Raw genomic sequence first — 21198 nt, 5'->3', positions numbered from 1 at the left:
GGAGGGAATTTTTCTTCACTGCTATGTAAATTAACACTATCAAGTACTCTAATTTGTAGTGTAACTAGGCCATATATTTTAGACAGACCTCCAGTCTCAATGTAAAGATTTCAAGGGAAATGAAGTTCTTTGGTAAGACATTGCAATGATTAATTACCCTCAAAAAGAATCTGCAATTTATTTCCAATTTGAATTTTTCTAACTTCAGTTTCCAGCCACAGGAATTTGCTATGCCTTAATCTGCTAGATTAAAGGGTATTACAATCTCAGTGACCTCAGGACCTCATTAACAGTTGCTCAGACCCATTATTTTCAAATTATGCCTTCAGTAACACCCGTATAGTTCCACTGCCTTCACTGAGTTTACACAAAAGATTGGAATAAAGTAAAGAATTTTATTGATTCAGGAAGAGGAATTGCATCCCCATCTCTCTCTCTCTTGTCTCTACAAGGCTAGCAGGAGTAAAGAATCAAATTTTGGTTACTAAAGTCAGCAAATCTGTTATTACATGTAAGGAGAAGATTGTTTAGCATAAAGGTAACCATTTTACATAGTCACTTTTCAGAGTAAAACCACACTTTTACTTTATTCTGTCCTCTATCCACACAGGCATAGTGTGAGCAGTAGTGCAAATGTCCTCCAGTGGAGATACTGTGGTTTAGCCTTATACTGGCAGAACCTGCCCTGGGAGGAAAGTCTAGTTAATGTTTCATGGTTTAATCCTTCATCTCTCTGATTATGATACCAACAATGGCACCAGCTGTGAGAATGGTTTTGTGATGTGAACACCTGGGTATGGAATTGAGGATCAGTACACATTTCACAGAGGTCCGTTTGTGAACAGCCGCATGGCAATACTTTTGATCACTATTGGTAAAGATTGGAAAACTTCTTACTGAATTTATTTTATGCAAGCAGTCACCCCCACAATTCTGGACATCTGGGCTGCTCTCCCCTCTCTGCAGCTTCGCAGAGATGGATCACATTTTGGCACTGTACAGTCTGGCCACGTCCCCTCTGCTTCTCCTTGCCATCATCCAAGTTATTCCCAAAATGTAAAACTTGCATGTCATTAATAAATATTCCAGAGATAATGAAATAACTGTACATTAGAGCCAAGAAATATGGTTCTATGGTAACGATTCCACTTAATACAGTAGAACCTCAAAGTTACAAACACCTTGGGAATGGAGGTTGTTTGTAACTCTGAAATGTTTGTAACTGAACAAAACATTTTGGTTGTTGTTTCAAAAAGTTTAAAACTGAACATTGACTTAATACAGCTTTGAAACTGTACTTTGCAGAAGAAAATGTTGCTTTTAATCATCTTAATTTAAATGAAACAAGCACAGAAACAGATTTGTTACTTTGTCAATTTTTTTTAAACTTTCCCTTAAATATAAACTACTAAAAAAAAATAAACAGTACTGTATTGTATTTGGGGTGTGTGTGTGTGTCTCTGCCGCTGCATGACTACATAGTTCTGATTCCAAATGAGGTGTGTGGTGGACTGGTCAGTTCGTCACTCGAATATTCATAACTCTGAAGTTCTACTATATCTGACCTGTAGGTCATCAGCCATTTAAGGTGGGTAGAATTGTGGGAGATGCTGCTTGCAAAAAGGAAATTATCAGTAAGAAGTTTTCTGTTCTGCAGCCCAGTGTCTCCAACAGTTTTGGATGTCTGGAAAGTAGCAAGCAATGATATGTAGGGAGGATTATGAAACAAGAGTTTGGTACAAAAGTACCACCCCCTTTTTATGTACTCGTTCAAAAGTCCATATTGTGTCTGGGCCACTGCCTGCAGAGTCCTCCTTTGGCAGGAAGATGCTGCAAAGATAGAAAGTCCATATTGAACTGCTTAGCTGTAGGCCAAATGGACACTTTGCAGATTTCCAAAGTGGATGCACTTGCTTGCTCTGCCCATGAGGTTAAGGATCTTGTGGAGTGCACCTTGATCCCTTCTGAGACAGGAACATCTGATGATTTGAAGGCTTCCACAATACATAGTCTAATCCACATAGTGACGGGAGACTTGGAAACACTAAGTCCCTGGCATTTTGAGTGGAAGGACATGAATAGAGAGCCTGATTCTCATGGTCTCTGTACTCTTGAGATAGATTTTCAAGGCTCTTCTGTTATTTAAGGATTCTGGTGTTCTTAGCACCACCATGTCTTCATGAAACACAAAGTAAGGCTCCTGCATAGAGAAGGCTGCCAGCTCCAACACTCACATGATAGACATGACAGTTACTAAGAAACAGGTCTTAATGGATAAAAAAAGGGCTGACACTGACGTCAAAGGTTCAAAGGGATGGGTTGTCAGGTCCTCAAAATCAGCAGAAAGAGTGCTCTGACCACTGGTCTGGCAAATCAAACTGCTCAACGGAATCTGGCTATCTGTGGATTGTCTTCCAGGGAGCCTCAGGATCCTGAAAATAGCATACTAGTAAGAGCAGACAGCTGACATGCAATTGTACTGCACTGAAAATCTCTGTCTGTGCCTTCGTGGAGGATGTCCAGAACGGTCAGAATCCCAGGATTGCTGGAATTTGCATTGTGCTCGTGTAGAATCTGGACTAGATAAGAGTATGCTTTTAATGTTGATACTATCCTAGATGAGAGTAGTGTCTTAATCACTCTGGAGGAGTTAACTGACCCAGGGAGGAGCAATAATGTTGAAGGAGAATGCTGCTCCCCACTGCCCAAAAACTGGGCAGAAAAAAACTAAAAATAGAAGAGTCAGGTGGGAACAAGAGAAACCGCCACTGTCTGCTGCTGCAAAGGCAGAGAATCTGGTGGCAAGCAGGAACAGAGGATGTGTGGCCAGAGAGTGGAGCGCCAAAACACTGATCCGCCTCCATGAAGCTACAGAGAGAGAAGAGCAGTCCAGAAATCCAGAACTGTGGGAGATGCTGGGCTGCAGAAATTATTCATTACTGTATAGCGGTGACACTGACAGCCCCCAGTCAGGATTTAAGACCCACGTATAGCTAGGCACTGTATTATGAAAAGATGGCCCCTGCCCTGAAGACTTTAGGATAAATCTCCAGCACTGATTTGGAAACCTCAACCACATACTGACAAAGATATACCTTTTTAATGAACATTTTCATTACTTTGAAGATTAATTTCATGAAACTCACAATGTATTATTTGTTTTCTCTTTATTAGATTTTCTAGACAGTGAACCTGTCGTATCCCAGAGATTTAACCTACTGTGTTGCAACCTTCAGAGTTTTTAATATCATAACTACTGTACCAAGGAAACCAAACTCAATTAGCAGCACAGACCCCCTCCCTAATTCTCATTAATTTACAAAGACACAAAGCATTAGCAAGCCAAGCCTGTAAACCATGGCATCTGCTCAGGTACAAAAATAAATACGATTTGCAGGAGACTTCTTATCCTATTTGTCATCAATGCTTAATCCAATCAGAATTAACAAGGACAATACATTTCTGCATTAAATACTTGAAACTTCTTGGGTTCGGAACTCACTTCTGCCTCAAAAAGACCCCACTCTGTGCAGTTCTTAATAGAGTTTAAAACAAAACCAGTGATTTAATATTCAACTTCTTCTGGGTGAAGGAATTACGGCAGTTCCCTAATAAGCTGCAAGATGATGATCTCTAGCCATTTAAAGGTTTCTGGTCATCACTGAGGATGATGTTATAATAAAAATCCATCTTCAAACTTGCTCTGGGTTCATAATGAAATGAAAGAAAAATACTTACATGATTAACAGATTTTTTTTTTTTAAATGTGGATATACCCCCTGGATATAAAAATATATTTAGTTGGAAAGGACATTTTTGTTGTAATTCTCTGTTCCTCATACCCTCTAATAAAGTTTTAAACTGATTTGTTCTTTAGGATCTAGCAACATTTCTCTTAATTTTTTAAAATTTTAAATTTTGTTTACTATAATACATTGCCTCGGGGCACATGAAACATTCAAAGTTAGTAACAAGTTGCTGCAAGCTTTCAAATACACACTTGCTTTATATCAAAATACATCCAGGGCAATGTTTTAGGTTCCACATGTGAAGGTATTTTTCATCTAGTGATAGAAGATAAAGGGTACTCGAGTACTGGTGGAGTCTTCAGCTATAAGGTGGTCCTGGATCACTTAGATGGATGATCCTTTATTCCAATACACACAGGTGGACTCTTATTCCTGTGCAGACAAACACACCAGTGCAGGACCAGGGCTTCCACATGGCACTGAATTAGGGAAATACACATGCCTAAGTCATTTTGAGGACTGATTAAAACATTTTAATTTCATCGTCACCACCAATGAGAAACATGACTTGAGGAAAGAACAATAATGGGATAAGAACTCGCAAGACTTCTGCAGCTAAAGTCAGGTGCTCCTACTTCAGACTGCCAATGTCTGCTGCACTACATTAGTTCAAGCAGCGATTCTACAATGCATTGGGGTGAACTGTGCACGAAAACTAGACCCATTCTCACCTTATTCCAGGACTCTCACAATATCGATACAGTATATTTTATGCATTTTAGAGGTTAGAGACATCCTGTTCTGTAGCGTGTACACAGCCCCTCAATGTTGATTCCATTATGGCTCATGTTGCATCAAATTCCCAGTTAGCACCAGCTGCACCAGAGCACGCCATGCAGTATCATCCAACCAAGTGCAAAGTCTGAAGCCTCCTCCTCAAATTATGCTTGGTAGAAGCCATATTGATCACCAGCCTGGTATAGAACAACACATACTGAAAACTGGGATTCTGAATCCTTGACAACCCAATCTCTTGAGAGATGAAAAACCAGTGAAACTAAATTCCAATCTCAGCCCCAATTTACACCTCTTAACACTTTCCCATCTTGCCTTCCTCTGTGCTCATCACTACAAGTACCAAGGCACTCCCCAACTTAACCCCCCTCTCCTCAGGGTTGTATTTCCTCACTGTTCTACCAGCTCAGGCACCCTAAAAGGTGACTTTCAAAGGGATATAGCTAACCACAGAAAAGGAGTGTAGCAGCCTGCCGTGGGATGGTAATTTATATTTTCTGTATTCAAAAATTACATTTTGTATAACAGCAAAATACAGTTAAAATAGTTCAAACTGACCAGGCATCACAATTAGGAGACTGAATGGAAGAATAAGGCCAATACTTTATTTGAAGAAGAATATAAATATGAACTAGGCAAATAATTAGTTAGGAGAGTTGGATGACTCATTTAGTTTTCCATCCTATACCTGAAAGAAGAGACTTATAATTATACTCCATAAAGTCCAGAAATCTTAAAGTCCAGAGTATAAAGTGGACTTCAACCACTAAATCAAAGTGTGTGCTGGCTAAGCCCTTGTATCTGGAATTTTGCAAGTTGTATTCCAAGATATGTGAAATATGTAAGAATTTTTTATTCCGTAAGAAATGCAGCCATGTTTTTTCTAAACCTCTAATAGACTTTAGACCATTTTTGCAGAAGATTCTTACAGACCTATCTCCCTTCCAACCTCCCAGGTTGATTCTAAAAAAATATTTAATTTTTTGACCCACCAGGAAAGATCACATAGACCATTGTTATAAGTCACAATTATCTTCTTACACTTCTTAATGGTGACTGATGCGAACATTAAAAGCAGTGAGAGTGGGCTGATGCCTAGCTGCTGGTAGCACGAACAGCTAAAAAGACAGTTTGAGAGCTTTACTCTAATTTGAAAATTGCTACAGAAGGCTGCATCCATTTCTCTAACATGAAGCAAAAATTATGATGTTAGTACTAAGTAGCTGTTAACTAGTACTAATCAGCTGTAACGCTAACTGGTACTGTTTGCCAATTATTTACTAGCCACCTCTTCCCCTTCCATACTGATGGCATCACAGCAAGAGAAATGTAAAATACTAAACTGCCTCCCAATAAAAGCCCAACAATGTATGAGAAGTTACTTTATTTCCTCTTTTAAATATACATATACAAGATATTTTATTTCAAAAGCACAATAACATTATACAAGTTTCAAATTTACATTTTTGCAGTTAAGGATACCAATATACGCATTATTCAAATAACTTCTTCAGTTTATCTTGGATGGAATTCAAATCAGTGGCATAAGTATCTTGCAATCACTAAATACAGATAATACTCACAGTGAACCAAACTGCATAGTAATTTATGAAATGAGAAATGACCACACTCATTAGTGATGATCTGGGAGCCCATTCGCTAGAATAATAAGTGCAAACGTACAGAAAACTATGCTAAATTTCTTCCTTTGCCCTCATTTTCCTACCTCTCCCAACTACAGAAAGACAATTGGGAATGTTAAGGAAGAGTTTGCCTGCTCAAACCAGCTTCTGTCTCTGTATAGTACAGTTTGAATTGCTCATTACCAACACCACAAAATAAAGTGATCTTGCTGCATGTCTGTTAGCTGAAATTCATGAGTACAAATTTCTTGCATCATTGAAAGTGCAGGGAGTACTGAAAATATCTGATACATGACTAGATAAACCACAGGGGAAACAGTAAGTGAACACAGCTATGAAGTCAGTGCTGAAGTCCGTGAAGCATGTTTGCTAATTTCAAAACAGTGCTTTGGCTGGTAAGCAGTATTATTGGTAACCTTTGAACTAGCCACTGCACACAAGTCTCCATGGAGCTGGTTTTCCTAACCCAAGGTTTCAATCACAGATTAGACAAGACTAACAACACTGTTGTTTCTTTGCAGAGGGATTTACCTTCAGTTTAAAAAACTGAAAATATCAAAATGAAGAGAGAATTCTTCATTGCAATAAGAGGAAAATAGGAAAAGATACTGAAGATAACTATTTACACTGTCTGGGGAAAATAAGCTGAAAAAAAGAGCAAAAATTTTAAGGACTATTTGAATGCTAGAAAATAATGATTTGATATTCCAACCCATTTGAATTCCACTTTTAAATGAGTAGTGACTGCAGTTCACTAAGGACTTCAAGAAACTAGGAGGAGGATTATTATACTTAAGCATAAAATCATGATTTGTGATTCTCCCTCCCACCTGGCATGTCCCCTCACTGCACCATTAAGAAAAGAATGCAAACATTGTGGTGTGTGTGTGTGTATGTCACACACAGAGCAGACCATTGCTAGAATGTGTGTCCATATAGCACAAATTCGGTTATAGCGCAGGACCGCGGATGGATCCCAAATTTAATTACTGTCATTGGAATCCATGTTAACACGGTCCCCGCGTTAACATGGGACCACGCATGGATCCAAAACCCTGCTTTCTAGCGGAGGTTGTGTGTGTGCTCTCAAACAGCAGGTCACAAAATTCTTTATAGCCCTCCCTTTCTAAGCCTTAACAGAGCATTAAAAAACAACACCCCCCCCCCCACACACACACAAACAGCAAGAGGGGAAAGTAGAACACACAGATCTAAAATGCATTCTCTGGATAGTTCAGCTTTTCAGACAGAGATGGCATTGCTTGGAAAAGTAATAGTTATAGGGAATTTATGTATTTAGAACTTTTACCTGTCACATCACAAGATCCCTTCATGTAAATTATTATGGCTAAAATCTGGGAAACAGAACAATGAGCTAATGAAAAATGGTTCAATCACAATATGCCATTAGTTATTGAAAAAGAGACAGACAACTATTTTTTTCCTTTAAGTTACAACGAGCTTTTGTTTGGCTTGACTCCAGAAACAGACAGTTTATGGACAGCGCCAAACAGATAACACAAGAATGAAGAGAGGGAAGCCCCTCCAACATGGAGATACAAAGTATTGATTTATGCCTTTGTTTAGTGATTCTAAATAGATAATATTCCATGCTATCTTCTACAGGATCTTGCTTTTTAATTCAACTTTAAATGGCTTTTATTTTACTGCAGTTTATGTGTTTTGCAGTGGACAGATGGCTAACCCACTGGATCAGCAATCTAGAGTTTGTCTCTGCACAGACTGCCGAGTACGATTACAAATATAGTAAAGCTGATCACAGCCACACCACACCAGTGTGGTGCTGGAGTCCTGGGTGTAGTCTCCAGAATTAGTAGACTAAAGCTACATTATATAAGGTGCAGTACTGGCAATGCAACAAGCACACACAGTTTAATTTTACATGCACCAAGCAAGATGGAAACACCCCCACACAATTCACTCCTTCTACCCCTCTTTTAAAGATTGGATTAGTGGAAACATCATTCCTCTGAAAGCACTCTCCAATAAATCCCAGGGTCTGGCACAGTGCAGGTTTCTGCTGCACCACTTAATGCTTGCTGAGCCTGTTGGTATGGATTAGTAGAGGCCTGGCACCACTTCTCCCTCTGAAAATATGCTACAGACCTTGGCCATTTTAAGTTCTAAGCCAGGGCTAGGAACCCAGACACACAGTACGGAGGAGGAGAGGTTGTACACAATTCCAGCTAGATTGTTGTAATTTCAAAAGACAAACAATTTCAACATCACATCAACCCTGATATGCCTATTGTACCACATGACTGTAAATATTAACAGCTTCTCTTACTTGGTTCTTTCCGAGCAACACACCTCCGGGTGTATTCCAGTACCAATAAATAACAGTTTGGGACTTTCGGTGTGTACATATGGAAGGCAGGTGAATGTGGGAAGCTACACTCATCTAATCAGTAGAGACTATAACCTTTGGAAAAAGATATTTCTGTCCCTGAACATTCTACAACAGTCACCACATAGGGTGGTGTTTTTTTTTTTTTAAAGGTAAAACCTATGAAATGAGAATTATTTTGTTTCAATGCATCAATCATGTGTCTGAACCCTTAGAGAAGGCTCTGTAATACTCCCCCTTTTCCTTTGTCCAAACATCATCCATACTCATCGGGATTTAATTAAAAGCTGGGACTCAGAGCAGGTGCCAGTTGAATCCAAAGATGATTTGATTGGTTTCCTGGCTTCTGGCAATCTCCTCTATGATGCAGTGTTGCTGCCATAGAAGATGAAGTTTCCGGTAACGTTCATGACATAAATGCAGGGGGTTGCCTCTTCTTCATGGGAGAAATAATGAGAACATTCATTAGGCATGTTACAACATTACATATACCCATCTTTGGGCCTTTTCTTTTCCTTCTCTCTTTCCTGGTTGACTCTATGACAATGTCAAGTGCAAATAAGTCTAGGCAAAGTGTCTATTAACAGTCCCAGATTAACTACCCATGCTAATAACCATGGAAAATACTGAATGACAGTGTGATTGCTAACCATTTTTCACCACCGGTCTATCAGAAATGGGGCTGCTCAGAACTGTGCAGGAACTGCATGCAGTATAAGGGAAACAACAAAGAAAGGGGAAAAAATTAAGACTCCTAGCAAGTAAAAAGTTAAACATGCACTTACTTCAAGTCTGGGTCTGTTTCTCCATATTCATCGAGATAGGGAGCAGGATATAAGCAGCCTCTGGTTTTACCTTCTATCAGGACTACTCTGCATGCCCTGATTCTGAAGGCAAAAATAATCACGTTTAAAATATTATTAACCATATCATTTTGCAGGTACTATTTATAAGCAACCTTAAAGAAAGCTTAAACTTTGACACGTCTACGCACAAAGTTGCACTGGCTTAACTAGAAGTGTTGTTTTAAACAGATTTAGTTAAACTAGTGTAACCCCCTGGATGAACACTGCTATATTGGTTTAAATCTAGCTTATATTGGTTTAGTTTACATCTGTAAATTAGCTGAAAGTTAAACTGATATAATCCAGATCTAAACCAACATAAAGGAGCATGCACTCAGGGGGTTACAAGAGTTTAACTAAATAAATTTTAAAAATCTATTTGAGCTAAACTGGTTCAATCTTTGTGTTCAGACAAGCCCGTACAGACTTTCACAAAAGCAATAAATATGTGATTGTATTGTATTAGATACCCGTGACATAAGGGGCCTTATCATCAATAAGAATAAAATGGTTACTTATCTGTTCTGTAACTGTTCAAGATGTGCTGCACATGTCCATTACACTTTTGGGTGTTGGTGTGCCCACTGCACAGCCATCACAAACGTATTTCTCAGTGGTACCGGTTGGGCAGCTCAAGCTCCCTCTGCTGTAGTGCACCACTGCATGCAGGTATAAAGAGCAGAGCTGCCCCTAGCCCCCCCTCAGTTCCTACTTGCTGGAACTTCGATGCAGAGGGGGACCAGAGGGTGGGTCATGGAATGGACACGTGCAACAACAGTTACAAAACAGGTTAATAACTGATTTTTCTTCGAGTGATTGTACATGTGCATTCTAAACTTGGTGACTCACAAGACATAAGAACAGGAGATGGGATCAGAGTCTATTTCAATAAAGATTGGAGAACAACTTTTGTCCAACTCTAGCATGCTCTCTGAAGTCTTGCCTCCCACTGTGCTGTGGCTCAAATGTGTGGACTGAGGTGGTTGCTGCTGTACAAATGTCAACAACTGGAACTTGTGCTAGAAAAGCCGCTGAGGCCAACTGCAACCTCACCGAATGAGCTGAGAGACTGTCCGGCAGAGCAACATTAGCCAAGTCATAGCACATATGTACACAGGATGTGATCCAGGAAGAAATTCTCTGGATGGAGACTGACCTCTTTTTCTGTCTGCCACTGCTATGAACAGTTGGGATGATTTAAGAAAGTGTCTGGTTCTGTCCAGGTAAAATGCTAAGGCTCTCCTCATGTCCAAGGTATGCAAATGCTCTTCTCCCTTGCTCATGTGTGGCTTTGGGTAAACTACGGGCAAATAAATTGGCTGGTTTACGTGGAAAGAAGAAACCACCTTTGAGAGAGAATGCAGGTCCTTAAAAAAGATCATATACGAAGGCATTAATGCACATTAATGCCCACAGATCCCCTATTCTTCTGGCAGAGATAATGGCCACCAAAAATGCCACCTTAATTGATAGATGCAGCAGAAAGCGAGTAGCTAGTTGCTTTAATGGAGAACCCATATATCTTGACAATACTAAGTTTAGATCCCACAGGGCAACTTGATCTTGCATCTAAGGGTTTAATTTGACTAAGCCTTTTAAAAACTTTATTGACATATCATTAGAGAAAATAAAGTGCTTGTCCACTTCAGGATAGAGTACTGAAATAGTTGTTGTATGTACCTTGAAGGAACTTGCCCCCAAACCTGGTTTTGTGTTTCAGGTATAATAATTCAGGCCCAGAATACGTTGAACTGAAGAACTTGTCGGCGATAATCCACACTGGCGAGAACAGATGGAAAAACATTTCTATTGACAGAGGCAAGTTACTCTTGTAGAAGGCTTTCGGCCATTCAGCAGGATCTCGATGTCTTTCAAGTAGGCCTGCTCTCTAGTGCCTACCGATAGAGCATTCCTGCAGTTAAGTGAAAGGACTGTAGGCTCAGGTGGAGTAGGCAACTGTGATCCACTAGACTTGGACCTAATCTCCCAGGAAGTAAAATTAGAAGTTTCACTGATAGTGCCAGGAGAGTGGAGAACTTGTGCTGATGGGTTCATGCTGTGGCTCTATGTGTGATTCTGGCCTGGTCCTGTCTTATCTTTAGTAACACCTTGTGAATGAATGGAATTGGTGGAGAAGCACAGAGAAGCTTATCACCTGTTATGGAACCAGGACTGTGACTCCGTAGGGAGCAGAATTAGTGGACACTTTCTGTTGGACTTTGTTGCAAATAGGTCTATCTGGGGAAGCCCCCACTGCTGGAAGATGTACCTGGCCACATCTTGCAAAGACATCACTCGTGATGACTTGTAAATGATCTGTTCAGGTGGCCTGATAGGTTGTTCTGTGTCCCTGGCAGGTAAGATACTTCTAGATCTATCAAGCTGGCAATACAGAGCTCCCAGAGTAAAGTTGCTTCTGGACAGAGAGGAGAAGAGCAGGCTCCCTGTTGTTTGTTGAGGTAAAATATTGCCATTGTGTTGTCTGTGAGGACTAACAAGCTGCTTCCGCTGATCTACAACAGAAATACTTGGCATGCTAGGCTGACAGGTTTCATTTCTCTGACACTGATGTGTAAAGCTGAGTCTTCTGAGGACCACAGACTCAGAGTCTGTCGAGAATCCAGGTGGGCTCACCACCCCAGATCAGAAGCATCTGTCACTAGCATGAGAGTTGGCTGTGGGTGGGTAAACGGAACGCCCACACATACATTGGCAGAATTTGTCCACCGATCTAGGGAGGTGAGGATAGGTGGAAGGGGCCATATGACCTGTAAACCTCGAACAGTTTTGTACAGGTGTGACGGGGTAAGCCTTCAAAGTCTAACAACTGAATAGATTGCCCGGAATCTGGATACTGGAAGAAAGGCCCTGGCTTGAGAGGAGTCCAGTACAGCCCCCATAAACTTTATCCTCCAGGCCTGGGAAAAGAGAGATTTTTCTGTGTTGAATAACAATCACACTGCATTGAACATTGATTGGATCAGGTCAAGACTGTTCTGTACTTGCAATGTAGACTGGCCTCTTACAAGCTAGTTGTCCAGATAGAGGTAAATCTGAACTCCCAGTCTTCAGAGTAATGTAGCTACTACTGCCATGACTTTTGTAAAGACTCTGGGAGCTGCTTACTCGCTGAAAGCAGTACAGTGAAGTGGTAATGATTTTGATTTACCAGAAATTGGAGGCACTTCCTCTGACATTGATTGATTATCACCTGGAAATAGCATCTTTTAAGTTGAGGATGACATACCAGTCCCTCGGATCCAGGGAAGGGGTAATAGAAGCTAGGATGATCATGCAAAACTATCTTTTTTTAAAAGCGACAAAGAGTCCTGTGGCACCTTATAGACCAGGGGTAGGCAACCTTCCAGAAGTGGTGTGCCGAGTTTTCATTTATTCACTTTAATTTAAGGTTTCGCGTGCCAGTAATACATTTTAAAGTTTTTTAGAAGATCTCTCTCTACAAGTCTATATTATATAACTAAACTATTGTTGTATGTAAAATAAACAAGGTTTTCAAAATGTTTAAGAAGCTTCATTTAAAATTAAATTAAAATGCTGATCTTACGCCACCAGCCTGGGGTTCTGTTCACCTACGTTGGCAGCGGGCTGAGCGGGGCCTGTGGCTCGGACGGCGGCTGGCAAGGGGCCGGCAGCCGCGAACCCAGACCTGTGGGGGGGTTCAGGGGTCAGGGCAGAGGGCTGGGTGTATGGGGGGTGCAGGGCAGAAAGCTGGGTGTGTGGGGGGGGTTCAGGGGTCAGGGCAGAGGTTAGGATCAGATCAGGATTAAACAAAGACTGTGAATAGCTAGCCAACTACAAATGCAGTTTCTCCTCCCTTGGTGTTCACACCTCAACTGCTAGAAGAGGGCCTCATCCTCCCTTATTGAACTAACCTCGTTATCTCTAGACTGATTCTTGCTTGCATATTTATACCTGCCTCTGGAAATTTCCACTACTTTCATCTGACGAAGTGGGTATTCACCCACGAAAGCTTATGCCCCAATACGTCTGTTAGTCTATAAAGTGCCACAGGACTCTTTGTCGCTTTTTACAGATCCAGACTAACACGGCTACCTCTCAGATACTTATCTTTTTTTTTAAATTTGTTGAGTGGATGCAGGTTTAAGATTGGCCTGAAATCCCCCTTCCCTTTGGGATTAGGAAATTTCTGGAATAAAACCCCTTCCCTCTGGGACTACATGGAACCTCCTCTATGGCTCCCAACTGAAGTAGCTATTGTACTTCCTCGATAAGGAGTTTCTTGTGAGAGTGGTGCCTGAAGGACAGGGAGGAAAGGTGGGAGGAGGGGCAGAAACAAACTGGAGAGTATATTCCACTTCCACAGTGCTCAAGACCCTATGGTCTGAAGTTACTCAGGACCAAGCACAGTGAAAGTGGGACAGATGGTTTGCAAAGGTGAGGTAGTTTGGCTCTGAAGAGATGGAGACTGGTATGTAGATCTCAACTGACCATCAAAATGATTGCACTTCCAGGCTATCTTGAAGGGCCCGGAGCTGGAGCCCTAAATTCCCTGTAAGCTGCACAGCAGCACAGCAATCTATTTAGCACCACACAGGCACTTAGGGAACCCGCCCAGGGACCTTCCGCGGCCGGGGCAGAGGCATCCCTCCCCTGGCCCCAACTCACCCTGTGGCCCCGACCTGCTGCGGCCAGAGCGGCCTGGTCCCAGCCCCAGGCGTGGCCTGGCCCCAGGAGCGGCCCTCCCCTGGCCTGGGCCTGGGGGAGGGGCGCCTATCCTGCCGCTCCAGACCCCCTGCAGCGGGGACAGGTGCCTCTCCGCCCCAGCCCAGGTGCTGCTGCAGGGAGAAAGCGCTGGGGGGAATCCTCTCTCCCCGCATAGCCCCAGAGCACCCTCCTGCACCCCAAAGCCTCATCCCCAGCCCCACCCCAGAGCCCGCACTCCCAGCTGGAACCCTCAACCCCTGCACTCAACCTTCTGCCCCAGCCCTGAGCCCCTCATCTCCAGCCCCACCCCAGAGCCCACACCCCCAGCCGGAGCCCTTACACCCTCACACCCCAACCCTCTGCCCAGCCCTGAGCCCCCTCCCACAAGAACCCCTCGGCCCCACCCCACCGCATGATTTTTTTTGTGGGCACCAATATGAAGGTGATGTGTCACACATCACCTCCATATTGGTGCACATAACAAAATTCATTCCACACATGGGTGGGAAAAATTAGAGGGAACACTGCTGGAGCTGAAGCAGCAGGATGGGGAGGCCTATGCATATAACCCTGGACCACTTTTTTTGACAGGTCCTGTTGAGAAGGAGAAATGGAATATCTGTATGTCTGCTGGGGCCAATAATGCTTCCTGACCAGGGCAGGTGTGTATAGATCTATGGACTTCAAGGTGGCTCTAAAGTCCTTAAGTTAATGGAGCTTGCTGACGGTCTGAGATAAGAGAAGGACCTTCAAATGGCAAGCCCTGGATAATATTCTGGACTTCATAGGGAAGACCAAAAGACTGCAACCAGGAAGATCTACGCTTGGCAACTGCAGAAGCCATGGCTTCTATCTGCTGAGTCTGCTGCATTCAGCCCCATCTGCAGTGATGTTCTTGCGACTAGTCTGCCTTCATTGACCAGGGGAGAGAATTTCTGGCTACCATTCTCCAGGAACAGCTCTCTGAACTTCTCCATGGAGCCCCACAAATTAAAATTATACACTCCAACAGAGCCCGATGGTTAGCAATATGCAATTGCAGCCCCCATCAAATAAATCTTTCTGCTGAATAACTCTTGCCTCTTAGCATCTTCTGACTTGTGCATGGCAGCCTGGTGCTGCTGTGATGACTGATGAGCCCAGAGGTGGGTGAGTCTAAAAGTACTCAAAACATTGGGCAGGTACATTGTACTTTCTTTCTGCCCTTTTAGAGGTGGGAGCCAAAGAGGATGGAGTTTGCCATAAAGCCTTTATAGGCTCTAGTATGGCCTCGTTGATTGGCACCAGGTGACATGAGGATTCCCTAACCCCTCGACCTGTACACTTAAGTCTTCAGCCACTTTCTTTAACAACTCCTGATAAACTTTAAAATCCTCAGGAGGAGGAGGTGAAGTTATCCCAGATGAAACAGCCTCATCTGGAGAGGAAGCCAAGACTGGAAGGGGTAGAATCTCTTCTAATGGCTGTTGCTCTGGTTCTGGAACCTCTTCTTGGTACTTCATACTAGGCCTGTTACTGGACTCTGGGGACGGAGCCTCTCGGTGTGCAGATTCTGCCCTTCTAGATGAGGGTCTCAAGTACGCATGGTGTGGTGAAGATCTGAAAGTTGGGAGAAACCCCCAACTGTTTCAAAACAACCACTGGTACAGGACAAGGCCCCATTGTCCTGGACACATTCTTATGGCAAGTCCCACTCAGAGGTCAGGGTGATAGGTCGGAAGAGAGGATCTTTGAGGGGCCCGGAGGGTCTTGCTTTGGGGTTGCGAGTCATCAAATCCCACCTCTAAGCCTGACAACAAAGATTCCCCTTCTTCTGACAATGGCAGGGCTGAACTAGTTGGTGCTGGTGAACAGTTCCAAGAGACTGGCGATGAGTGAAGCGACACCATCATTGCATGCTTCCCCTTAGAGGGTACCGAGGGCCCACCTATCCAGAAAGCAGGCAACTGGGGTACTGGAGGTTAAATTGCTGGCCGACGGGGCAGCAATGCAGAGGGATTGGACTCCTATAAGGAAGGAAACAGTCACCAAGAGGCAGCAGCAAGAAATCTGCTCTGCAAGTGCTTCTGGGGTAGTTGACATGGAGATGATCCTTGTTGCAGTGCCCAAGAAGTTGACAGTGCTGCTTCTTGCGGCAGGCTTGACAATGCTCCTTGTGGTGCTGGAGTCAACTCAGTCACCAATTTGGAGGAGGAGTGTTTAGGTTTCAGGTGTACTCTACTCGACTCCTTCTCGCCCCTCTCACCAGACTTAGAAAGTGGACATCTTCTCCTGGTTGGGGTTTTTCTGGAAGTTTGTATTTCTTCCTCAGTGTGGGCAAGGTAGAATGGTGCTGGGATTCCTCTAAAGGTGGAGGCGCTTTTCTCAATGAATCTGAAGCACTCAGCACTGAGGAAGACTGGGATGGCTCTGACAGAGGCCTGAGCGCTGCCTCCATCAGCAAGAATTTCGGCCTAGCCTCCCTATCCTTCTTTGTTCTAGGCTTGAAATCCCCTCACAAGTCCTTTATGTGCACCTCCCCAAGCACTTCAGGCAGCTATTACACGGATCGATCACTGGCATAGGCCTTGAGCACAAAGTGCACAGTTTGAAGCCCGGTGATTGGGGCATACTCCGGTACCACAAACAGAAAACCCCACAAATGAGGAAATCAAGTCTGAAAAGAAGTCTAACCATCATAACTATGCTGAAGACTGGACTAACAAACACACATACAAAATATTCACAAAGGCCAAGAGAACTGTTCTGGTATTGTAGCGTTCCAACGACTGGCAGTAAGATGGAACTGAGTGGGGGTAGGGGCAGCTCTGCCCTTTACAACTCTGCACAATGGTGTGCACCAGCAGGCTGAGCTTGAGCTGCCCAATGGGTATCACTGATGGAATAAGTTTCTGATGGCCATGTGCTGTGCACACCGACACCCAAGAGTGGAATGGACATGTGACATCACTTGAAGAATAATCAGCTATTACATTTCTTTATTTTGTGGACTGCACTATTCTGTTATCTGGGTATGGTCAGTCAACTGCCTCTTCACTTAGCTACTAGACCATTCTTGACATTTCACTGTGACCCCTATGCTAATCTTCACTAACTGGGAGGATACCACTTATACAGAGAATGTGCTAAGTGCTAGCCATGTTTATTAAAACTGAGAAACTTCAGTTAATTATTGCAGTCTTTTAAAGAAAATAAATACTGCTCTCCTTCCTTTTCTGTGTCTATGTGTGAGCAAACTCACTCCTGATGGGCAGTGCAAGGAGGTAAAAGCTCGGATGCCAGTTAAATCTGTTTTGAAACCTCCAGGAAATAATTTCTTCCTCCTACAGATGCTCTTGGAGTTCTGTTATTTCTCCCCCTTAAGAGCTCCACACTATAGCAAACCTCTCAGAGGAGGTATGCATGTTGCTCCCTCCAAAACCACTCGATCCCATGCCTCAAGCCCTCTGAACAAGTTGGTCCCACCCCAATGTCAATTCAGCCATTTTTAAGCTATAGAGAACAAAATTAATAGACAAAAATCAGATTTAGCCCCTTTACAGTACTCAACAATGCATAAAAAGCTGCATTTTTAAAAGTGTAAGTAATTTGTCCATCACATACACTAACAACTTGGCACTAAACATGCATAAAAGGCTAGGATTTTCTAACGAGCCTAAAGGAGTAGGGCGCCTAACTCCCTTATGATACTTTGAAAATGCAAGCCAAATGCAAGATCCTGCAGCATAGACTTGTTATTTTACCTGAAAAGTAGTTACTGTTAATATAGACTTATTGGCTTTGTGGTATTCTGTAAACACATGACAAAGGGTGCACTGGACATCTTCAGACTATAGCACTACCCATTGACCAACACTGCAGTTTTACTGCAGGGTGATTTAACTTTTTGGTGGCTTAGAGCAGTGGTTCTCGCACCCCTGGAGGTACGCAGAGGTCTTCCAGGGGGTAGATCAACTCATCTAGATATTTGCCTTGTTTCACAATAGGTTACATAAAAAGAACTAGCGAAGTCAGTACAAATTAAAATTTCATACAGACAGTGACTAGTTTATAGTGTTCTATATACTATACACTGAAATGCAAGTACAATATTTATATTCCAATTGATTTATAATTATATGGTAAAAAGAAGAAAGTAAGCAATTTTTCAGTAATAGTGTGCTGTGACACTTTTGTATTTTTTTGTCTGACTTTGTAAGCAAGTAGTTTTTAAGTGAGGTGAAACTTGCAGGTACACAAGAGAAATCAGACTCCTGAAAGGGATACAGCAGTCTGGTTAAGAACCACTGGCCTACAGTGTATGTCAAAAGCTGGCTCTTTCTCCCCAGTCCCAAAGAGTATGAGGTTTTTTGCCCTTCTGTGTCATCTGGCCTTCTTAAGTTATTTTCCCCTGCAAAAAATTACATACTGGCCAGTTACCTACTTGAGGAACATACACACTCCAGCTCCACACTGGAGAGCATGAGAGGTACAGGCTCCCAGCTCCTCCCCATTCACCAACTCCTGGCAGCAGGTATTCTGGGAGCATAGCATGGTGCCACAGAACAAACACAACACTGGGTGCTTTTGTTCATCGTCAAAAGACCGTGGGCACCTGTAAAGAGAAAGGTGGTAATTAAGTGCAGTATGGAACCAAAATAGTTATTTCAAATACATTGAAAAGTTAAAAAAAAAAAAAAAAAAAAGGAGAGTCAGTTATGCTGTTTTGACCAGAAGGCCTTTTTCAGAAAAGAGGTACCATCAATCACAATGCTTCCTCAGAAAATATCTGGTAAAATTTGTTCTAATTTTTCTCATAAGAAAGAGGTGCTTCTCTAGAGTATAGATCAGCTGGGGAGGGGGGAAAATTGGTATAAATCCAATGAAAGCTTTTCTAAAGTAATTGTTAATTCTGTGATCTCATGGGACATTATTTTTCCCAACATTACATCTACCAAGTGATGTTCCAGAGGTTCTCAAGCTACGGTCTTGCAAAGCATTGCTCCAAGTCCAGGCCTGTTCACATGATAGTAATTCTCCTCTTCATTTCCTAACTGTTAAGACAACTAAAACTACATTTAATATTTTCCTATTAGTTTTCCCATGTAATCAATGGCTGTAGTTGCCATTGGGATCTTATTCAATTGCAAATGGCAAATTAGGTGACCCATGCAATTGTGAATGGAAGGGAATGGTCAGCAACAATTCTTTCTGTTAAGATGTGGATCACACTATAAACATTGAGAAACTCCTGCTGTATTTAATGGAAACAAATGAAAGGAGAAAGCTGCATCAGCATATAGACTCCAGCAGGATCCAAAGACTGCTAAAATGCATATTAAATCAGCATGAATGGAATGAGAAAACCTCCTCCTCTCCATGAATAATGTACCTCTCTTCAGTAAATCATTAATGTAGATATCCAATCCGAGAAATGTGCCTTATTAAAACTAAAAACTGAGAAAATGCAGGATTAGGAACTGAATCAAGTCAGAAGTGGAAGTAAATTCAGTGATGTTATTCTAGCCCATTTATACAAATAACAAAACTGACACACAGGCACAGTACTAGGATGCCAAAGTGGGTAAGGTGATGTAGGTCAGGAGCAGCACTGGCAGGGTGACATAGCATAACTTGCTCCGTGCCTGACTCCTCACTATTCACAGATCAAACCAGTGGTTCATTCATGAGCATTAAGTTCACTACTGTTAAAATACAAAACAAACTTCCATGAGCAAAATTCTCTTTAGAAAGAATTAAAAAGCACTTTGGCTATATCCATGTTTCCATGCTTTTCCACAGGAAGAATAACTAAAGTGAAATGATATATTTTCACTCTGTCTTCTCTGCTACCAACACTTCATCTATGGGAAAGGTTCAGTATTCCTATTCAAAGCCAGTGCCAAACCTCTGGTCCTGGAGTGGGCAATGGTGAAAACAACTGTCAGCTATTTCAAACCTACATTTGTTTACTGAAGTGTGTCAGTGCTTTAAGCTGTAATAGTTTTATATATGGTAATTATGGGTAAAGTAAGTAGCATCATACTTAAAATGGACTGCTGGTTATTGATGGTTAGGAACAAAACAGTATGTTCACTTCAAAGTTTGCAATACTCTTCCCAGACTTGAACATCACAGACAACAGTTGTTCCTGGATTGGTGAAGTGGCAGCATTTGATTTCCATCCCAGAATTGTTTCTGTAATAGTTTTGCCACGTGTCACATGGGTTACACTAACTGCAAGAATATGAAAAGGAGAAAACACTTGACAAGAAGGCAGATCAAACTGCTACTTTTTACCTAAACTGAGAGGCTTGATTCAGGAGGCAGCTGTAGTCTTCTGGAAGCTCTATCAAATTATTTCTTTTCCTTGGATATCTAGTAAATGAGCGGAAGAAGAAATACTGTAAAAAATATTAATGAAGGATACAGCCACACAAGATCACAACAAACAGAATGGACACATACTGCCAATAGTTCACCACTCTAGTAAACTTACTGTCCTCTCTTTCAAACTCCCAGGGCCTAGAATCATGTCACAACCTCTAACAGCCAAAATAAGGGGTATAAGACAAACCACACAGGAAACGTTTCCACAGTAAATGTACAACAAAGGTAAGAAAACTAAGTTTGCATGGAATGGGCATATATTTTACAACCCAATGAAGGTTATCTCATGTTACCAATTGTTACATTAGCCCACCCCAGAAAAAAGCTGATGTCTAGGTGGAGTGGTAAAATGTTTGATGTTCTGAGAGAATAGTAATTGTTTAGTCTTGATAAAGGAATCCTGTAAAGTCATTTGAAGAGGTGGGTGTGTTTATGGCAAAGGTGCAAGAGGAAGCAAGGAATCCCTAACTGCAAGACTTGCCCTCCTTTAACTACCCAGAGCCCAGCTCCTTCAGCTGTTACAGATCAAAAACAAAGCCCAGAAAAAATGAAACTAACCTTAGTGAAATGTTTTTCCCTTTCAGAAAACTTAGTACAGCAGGGTCAGCACACCACCTGTATCAGACAAATATTCACAGACTATATTGTATGAACACTATATATAATTAATAAGCATAATTACACAAATCTAAAAAAGTAGTGAAAAATCTTGAAAGTTTATGCAAGAGAGAAATCTATTTTTA

General features: G+C 42.1%; 1 protein-coding gene across 2 annotated transcripts in view; it reads right to left on the bottom strand.

Moving 5' to 3' along the window:
• Positions 1-5913: 5913 nt before the first annotated feature.
• The window catches only part of UBR1 (ubiquitin protein ligase E3 component n-recognin 1), a 134964-nt gene continuing 119679 nt past the window's right edge, over positions 5914-21198 (bottom strand). For both annotated transcript variants that reach the window (XM_054025640.1, XM_054025639.1), the window contains exons 43-47: positions 21014-21070; positions 20366-20443; positions 18510-18680; positions 9341-9442; positions 5914-8991 (exon numbers count right to left, since the gene is read on the bottom strand). In XM_054025640.1, coding sequence (XP_053881615.1) covers positions 8850-8991; positions 9341-9442; positions 18510-18680; positions 20366-20443; positions 21014-21070 — 550 coding nt within the window. In that variant the 3' untranslated portion in view covers positions 5914-8849. The remainder of the gene's footprint in view (positions 8992-9340; positions 9443-18509; positions 18681-20365; positions 20444-21013; positions 21071-21198) is intronic.

This window comes from Malaclemys terrapin, chromosome 4, assembly GCF_027887155.1.
Source record: "Malaclemys terrapin pileata isolate rMalTer1 chromosome 4, rMalTer1.hap1, whole genome shotgun sequence".
NCBI classification, from domain to species: Eukaryota; Metazoa; Chordata; order Testudines; family Emydidae; genus Malaclemys; species Malaclemys terrapin.
The sequence above is the reverse complement of the archived record's forward strand: the minus strand, read 5'-3'. Positions and strand labels throughout refer to the sequence as shown.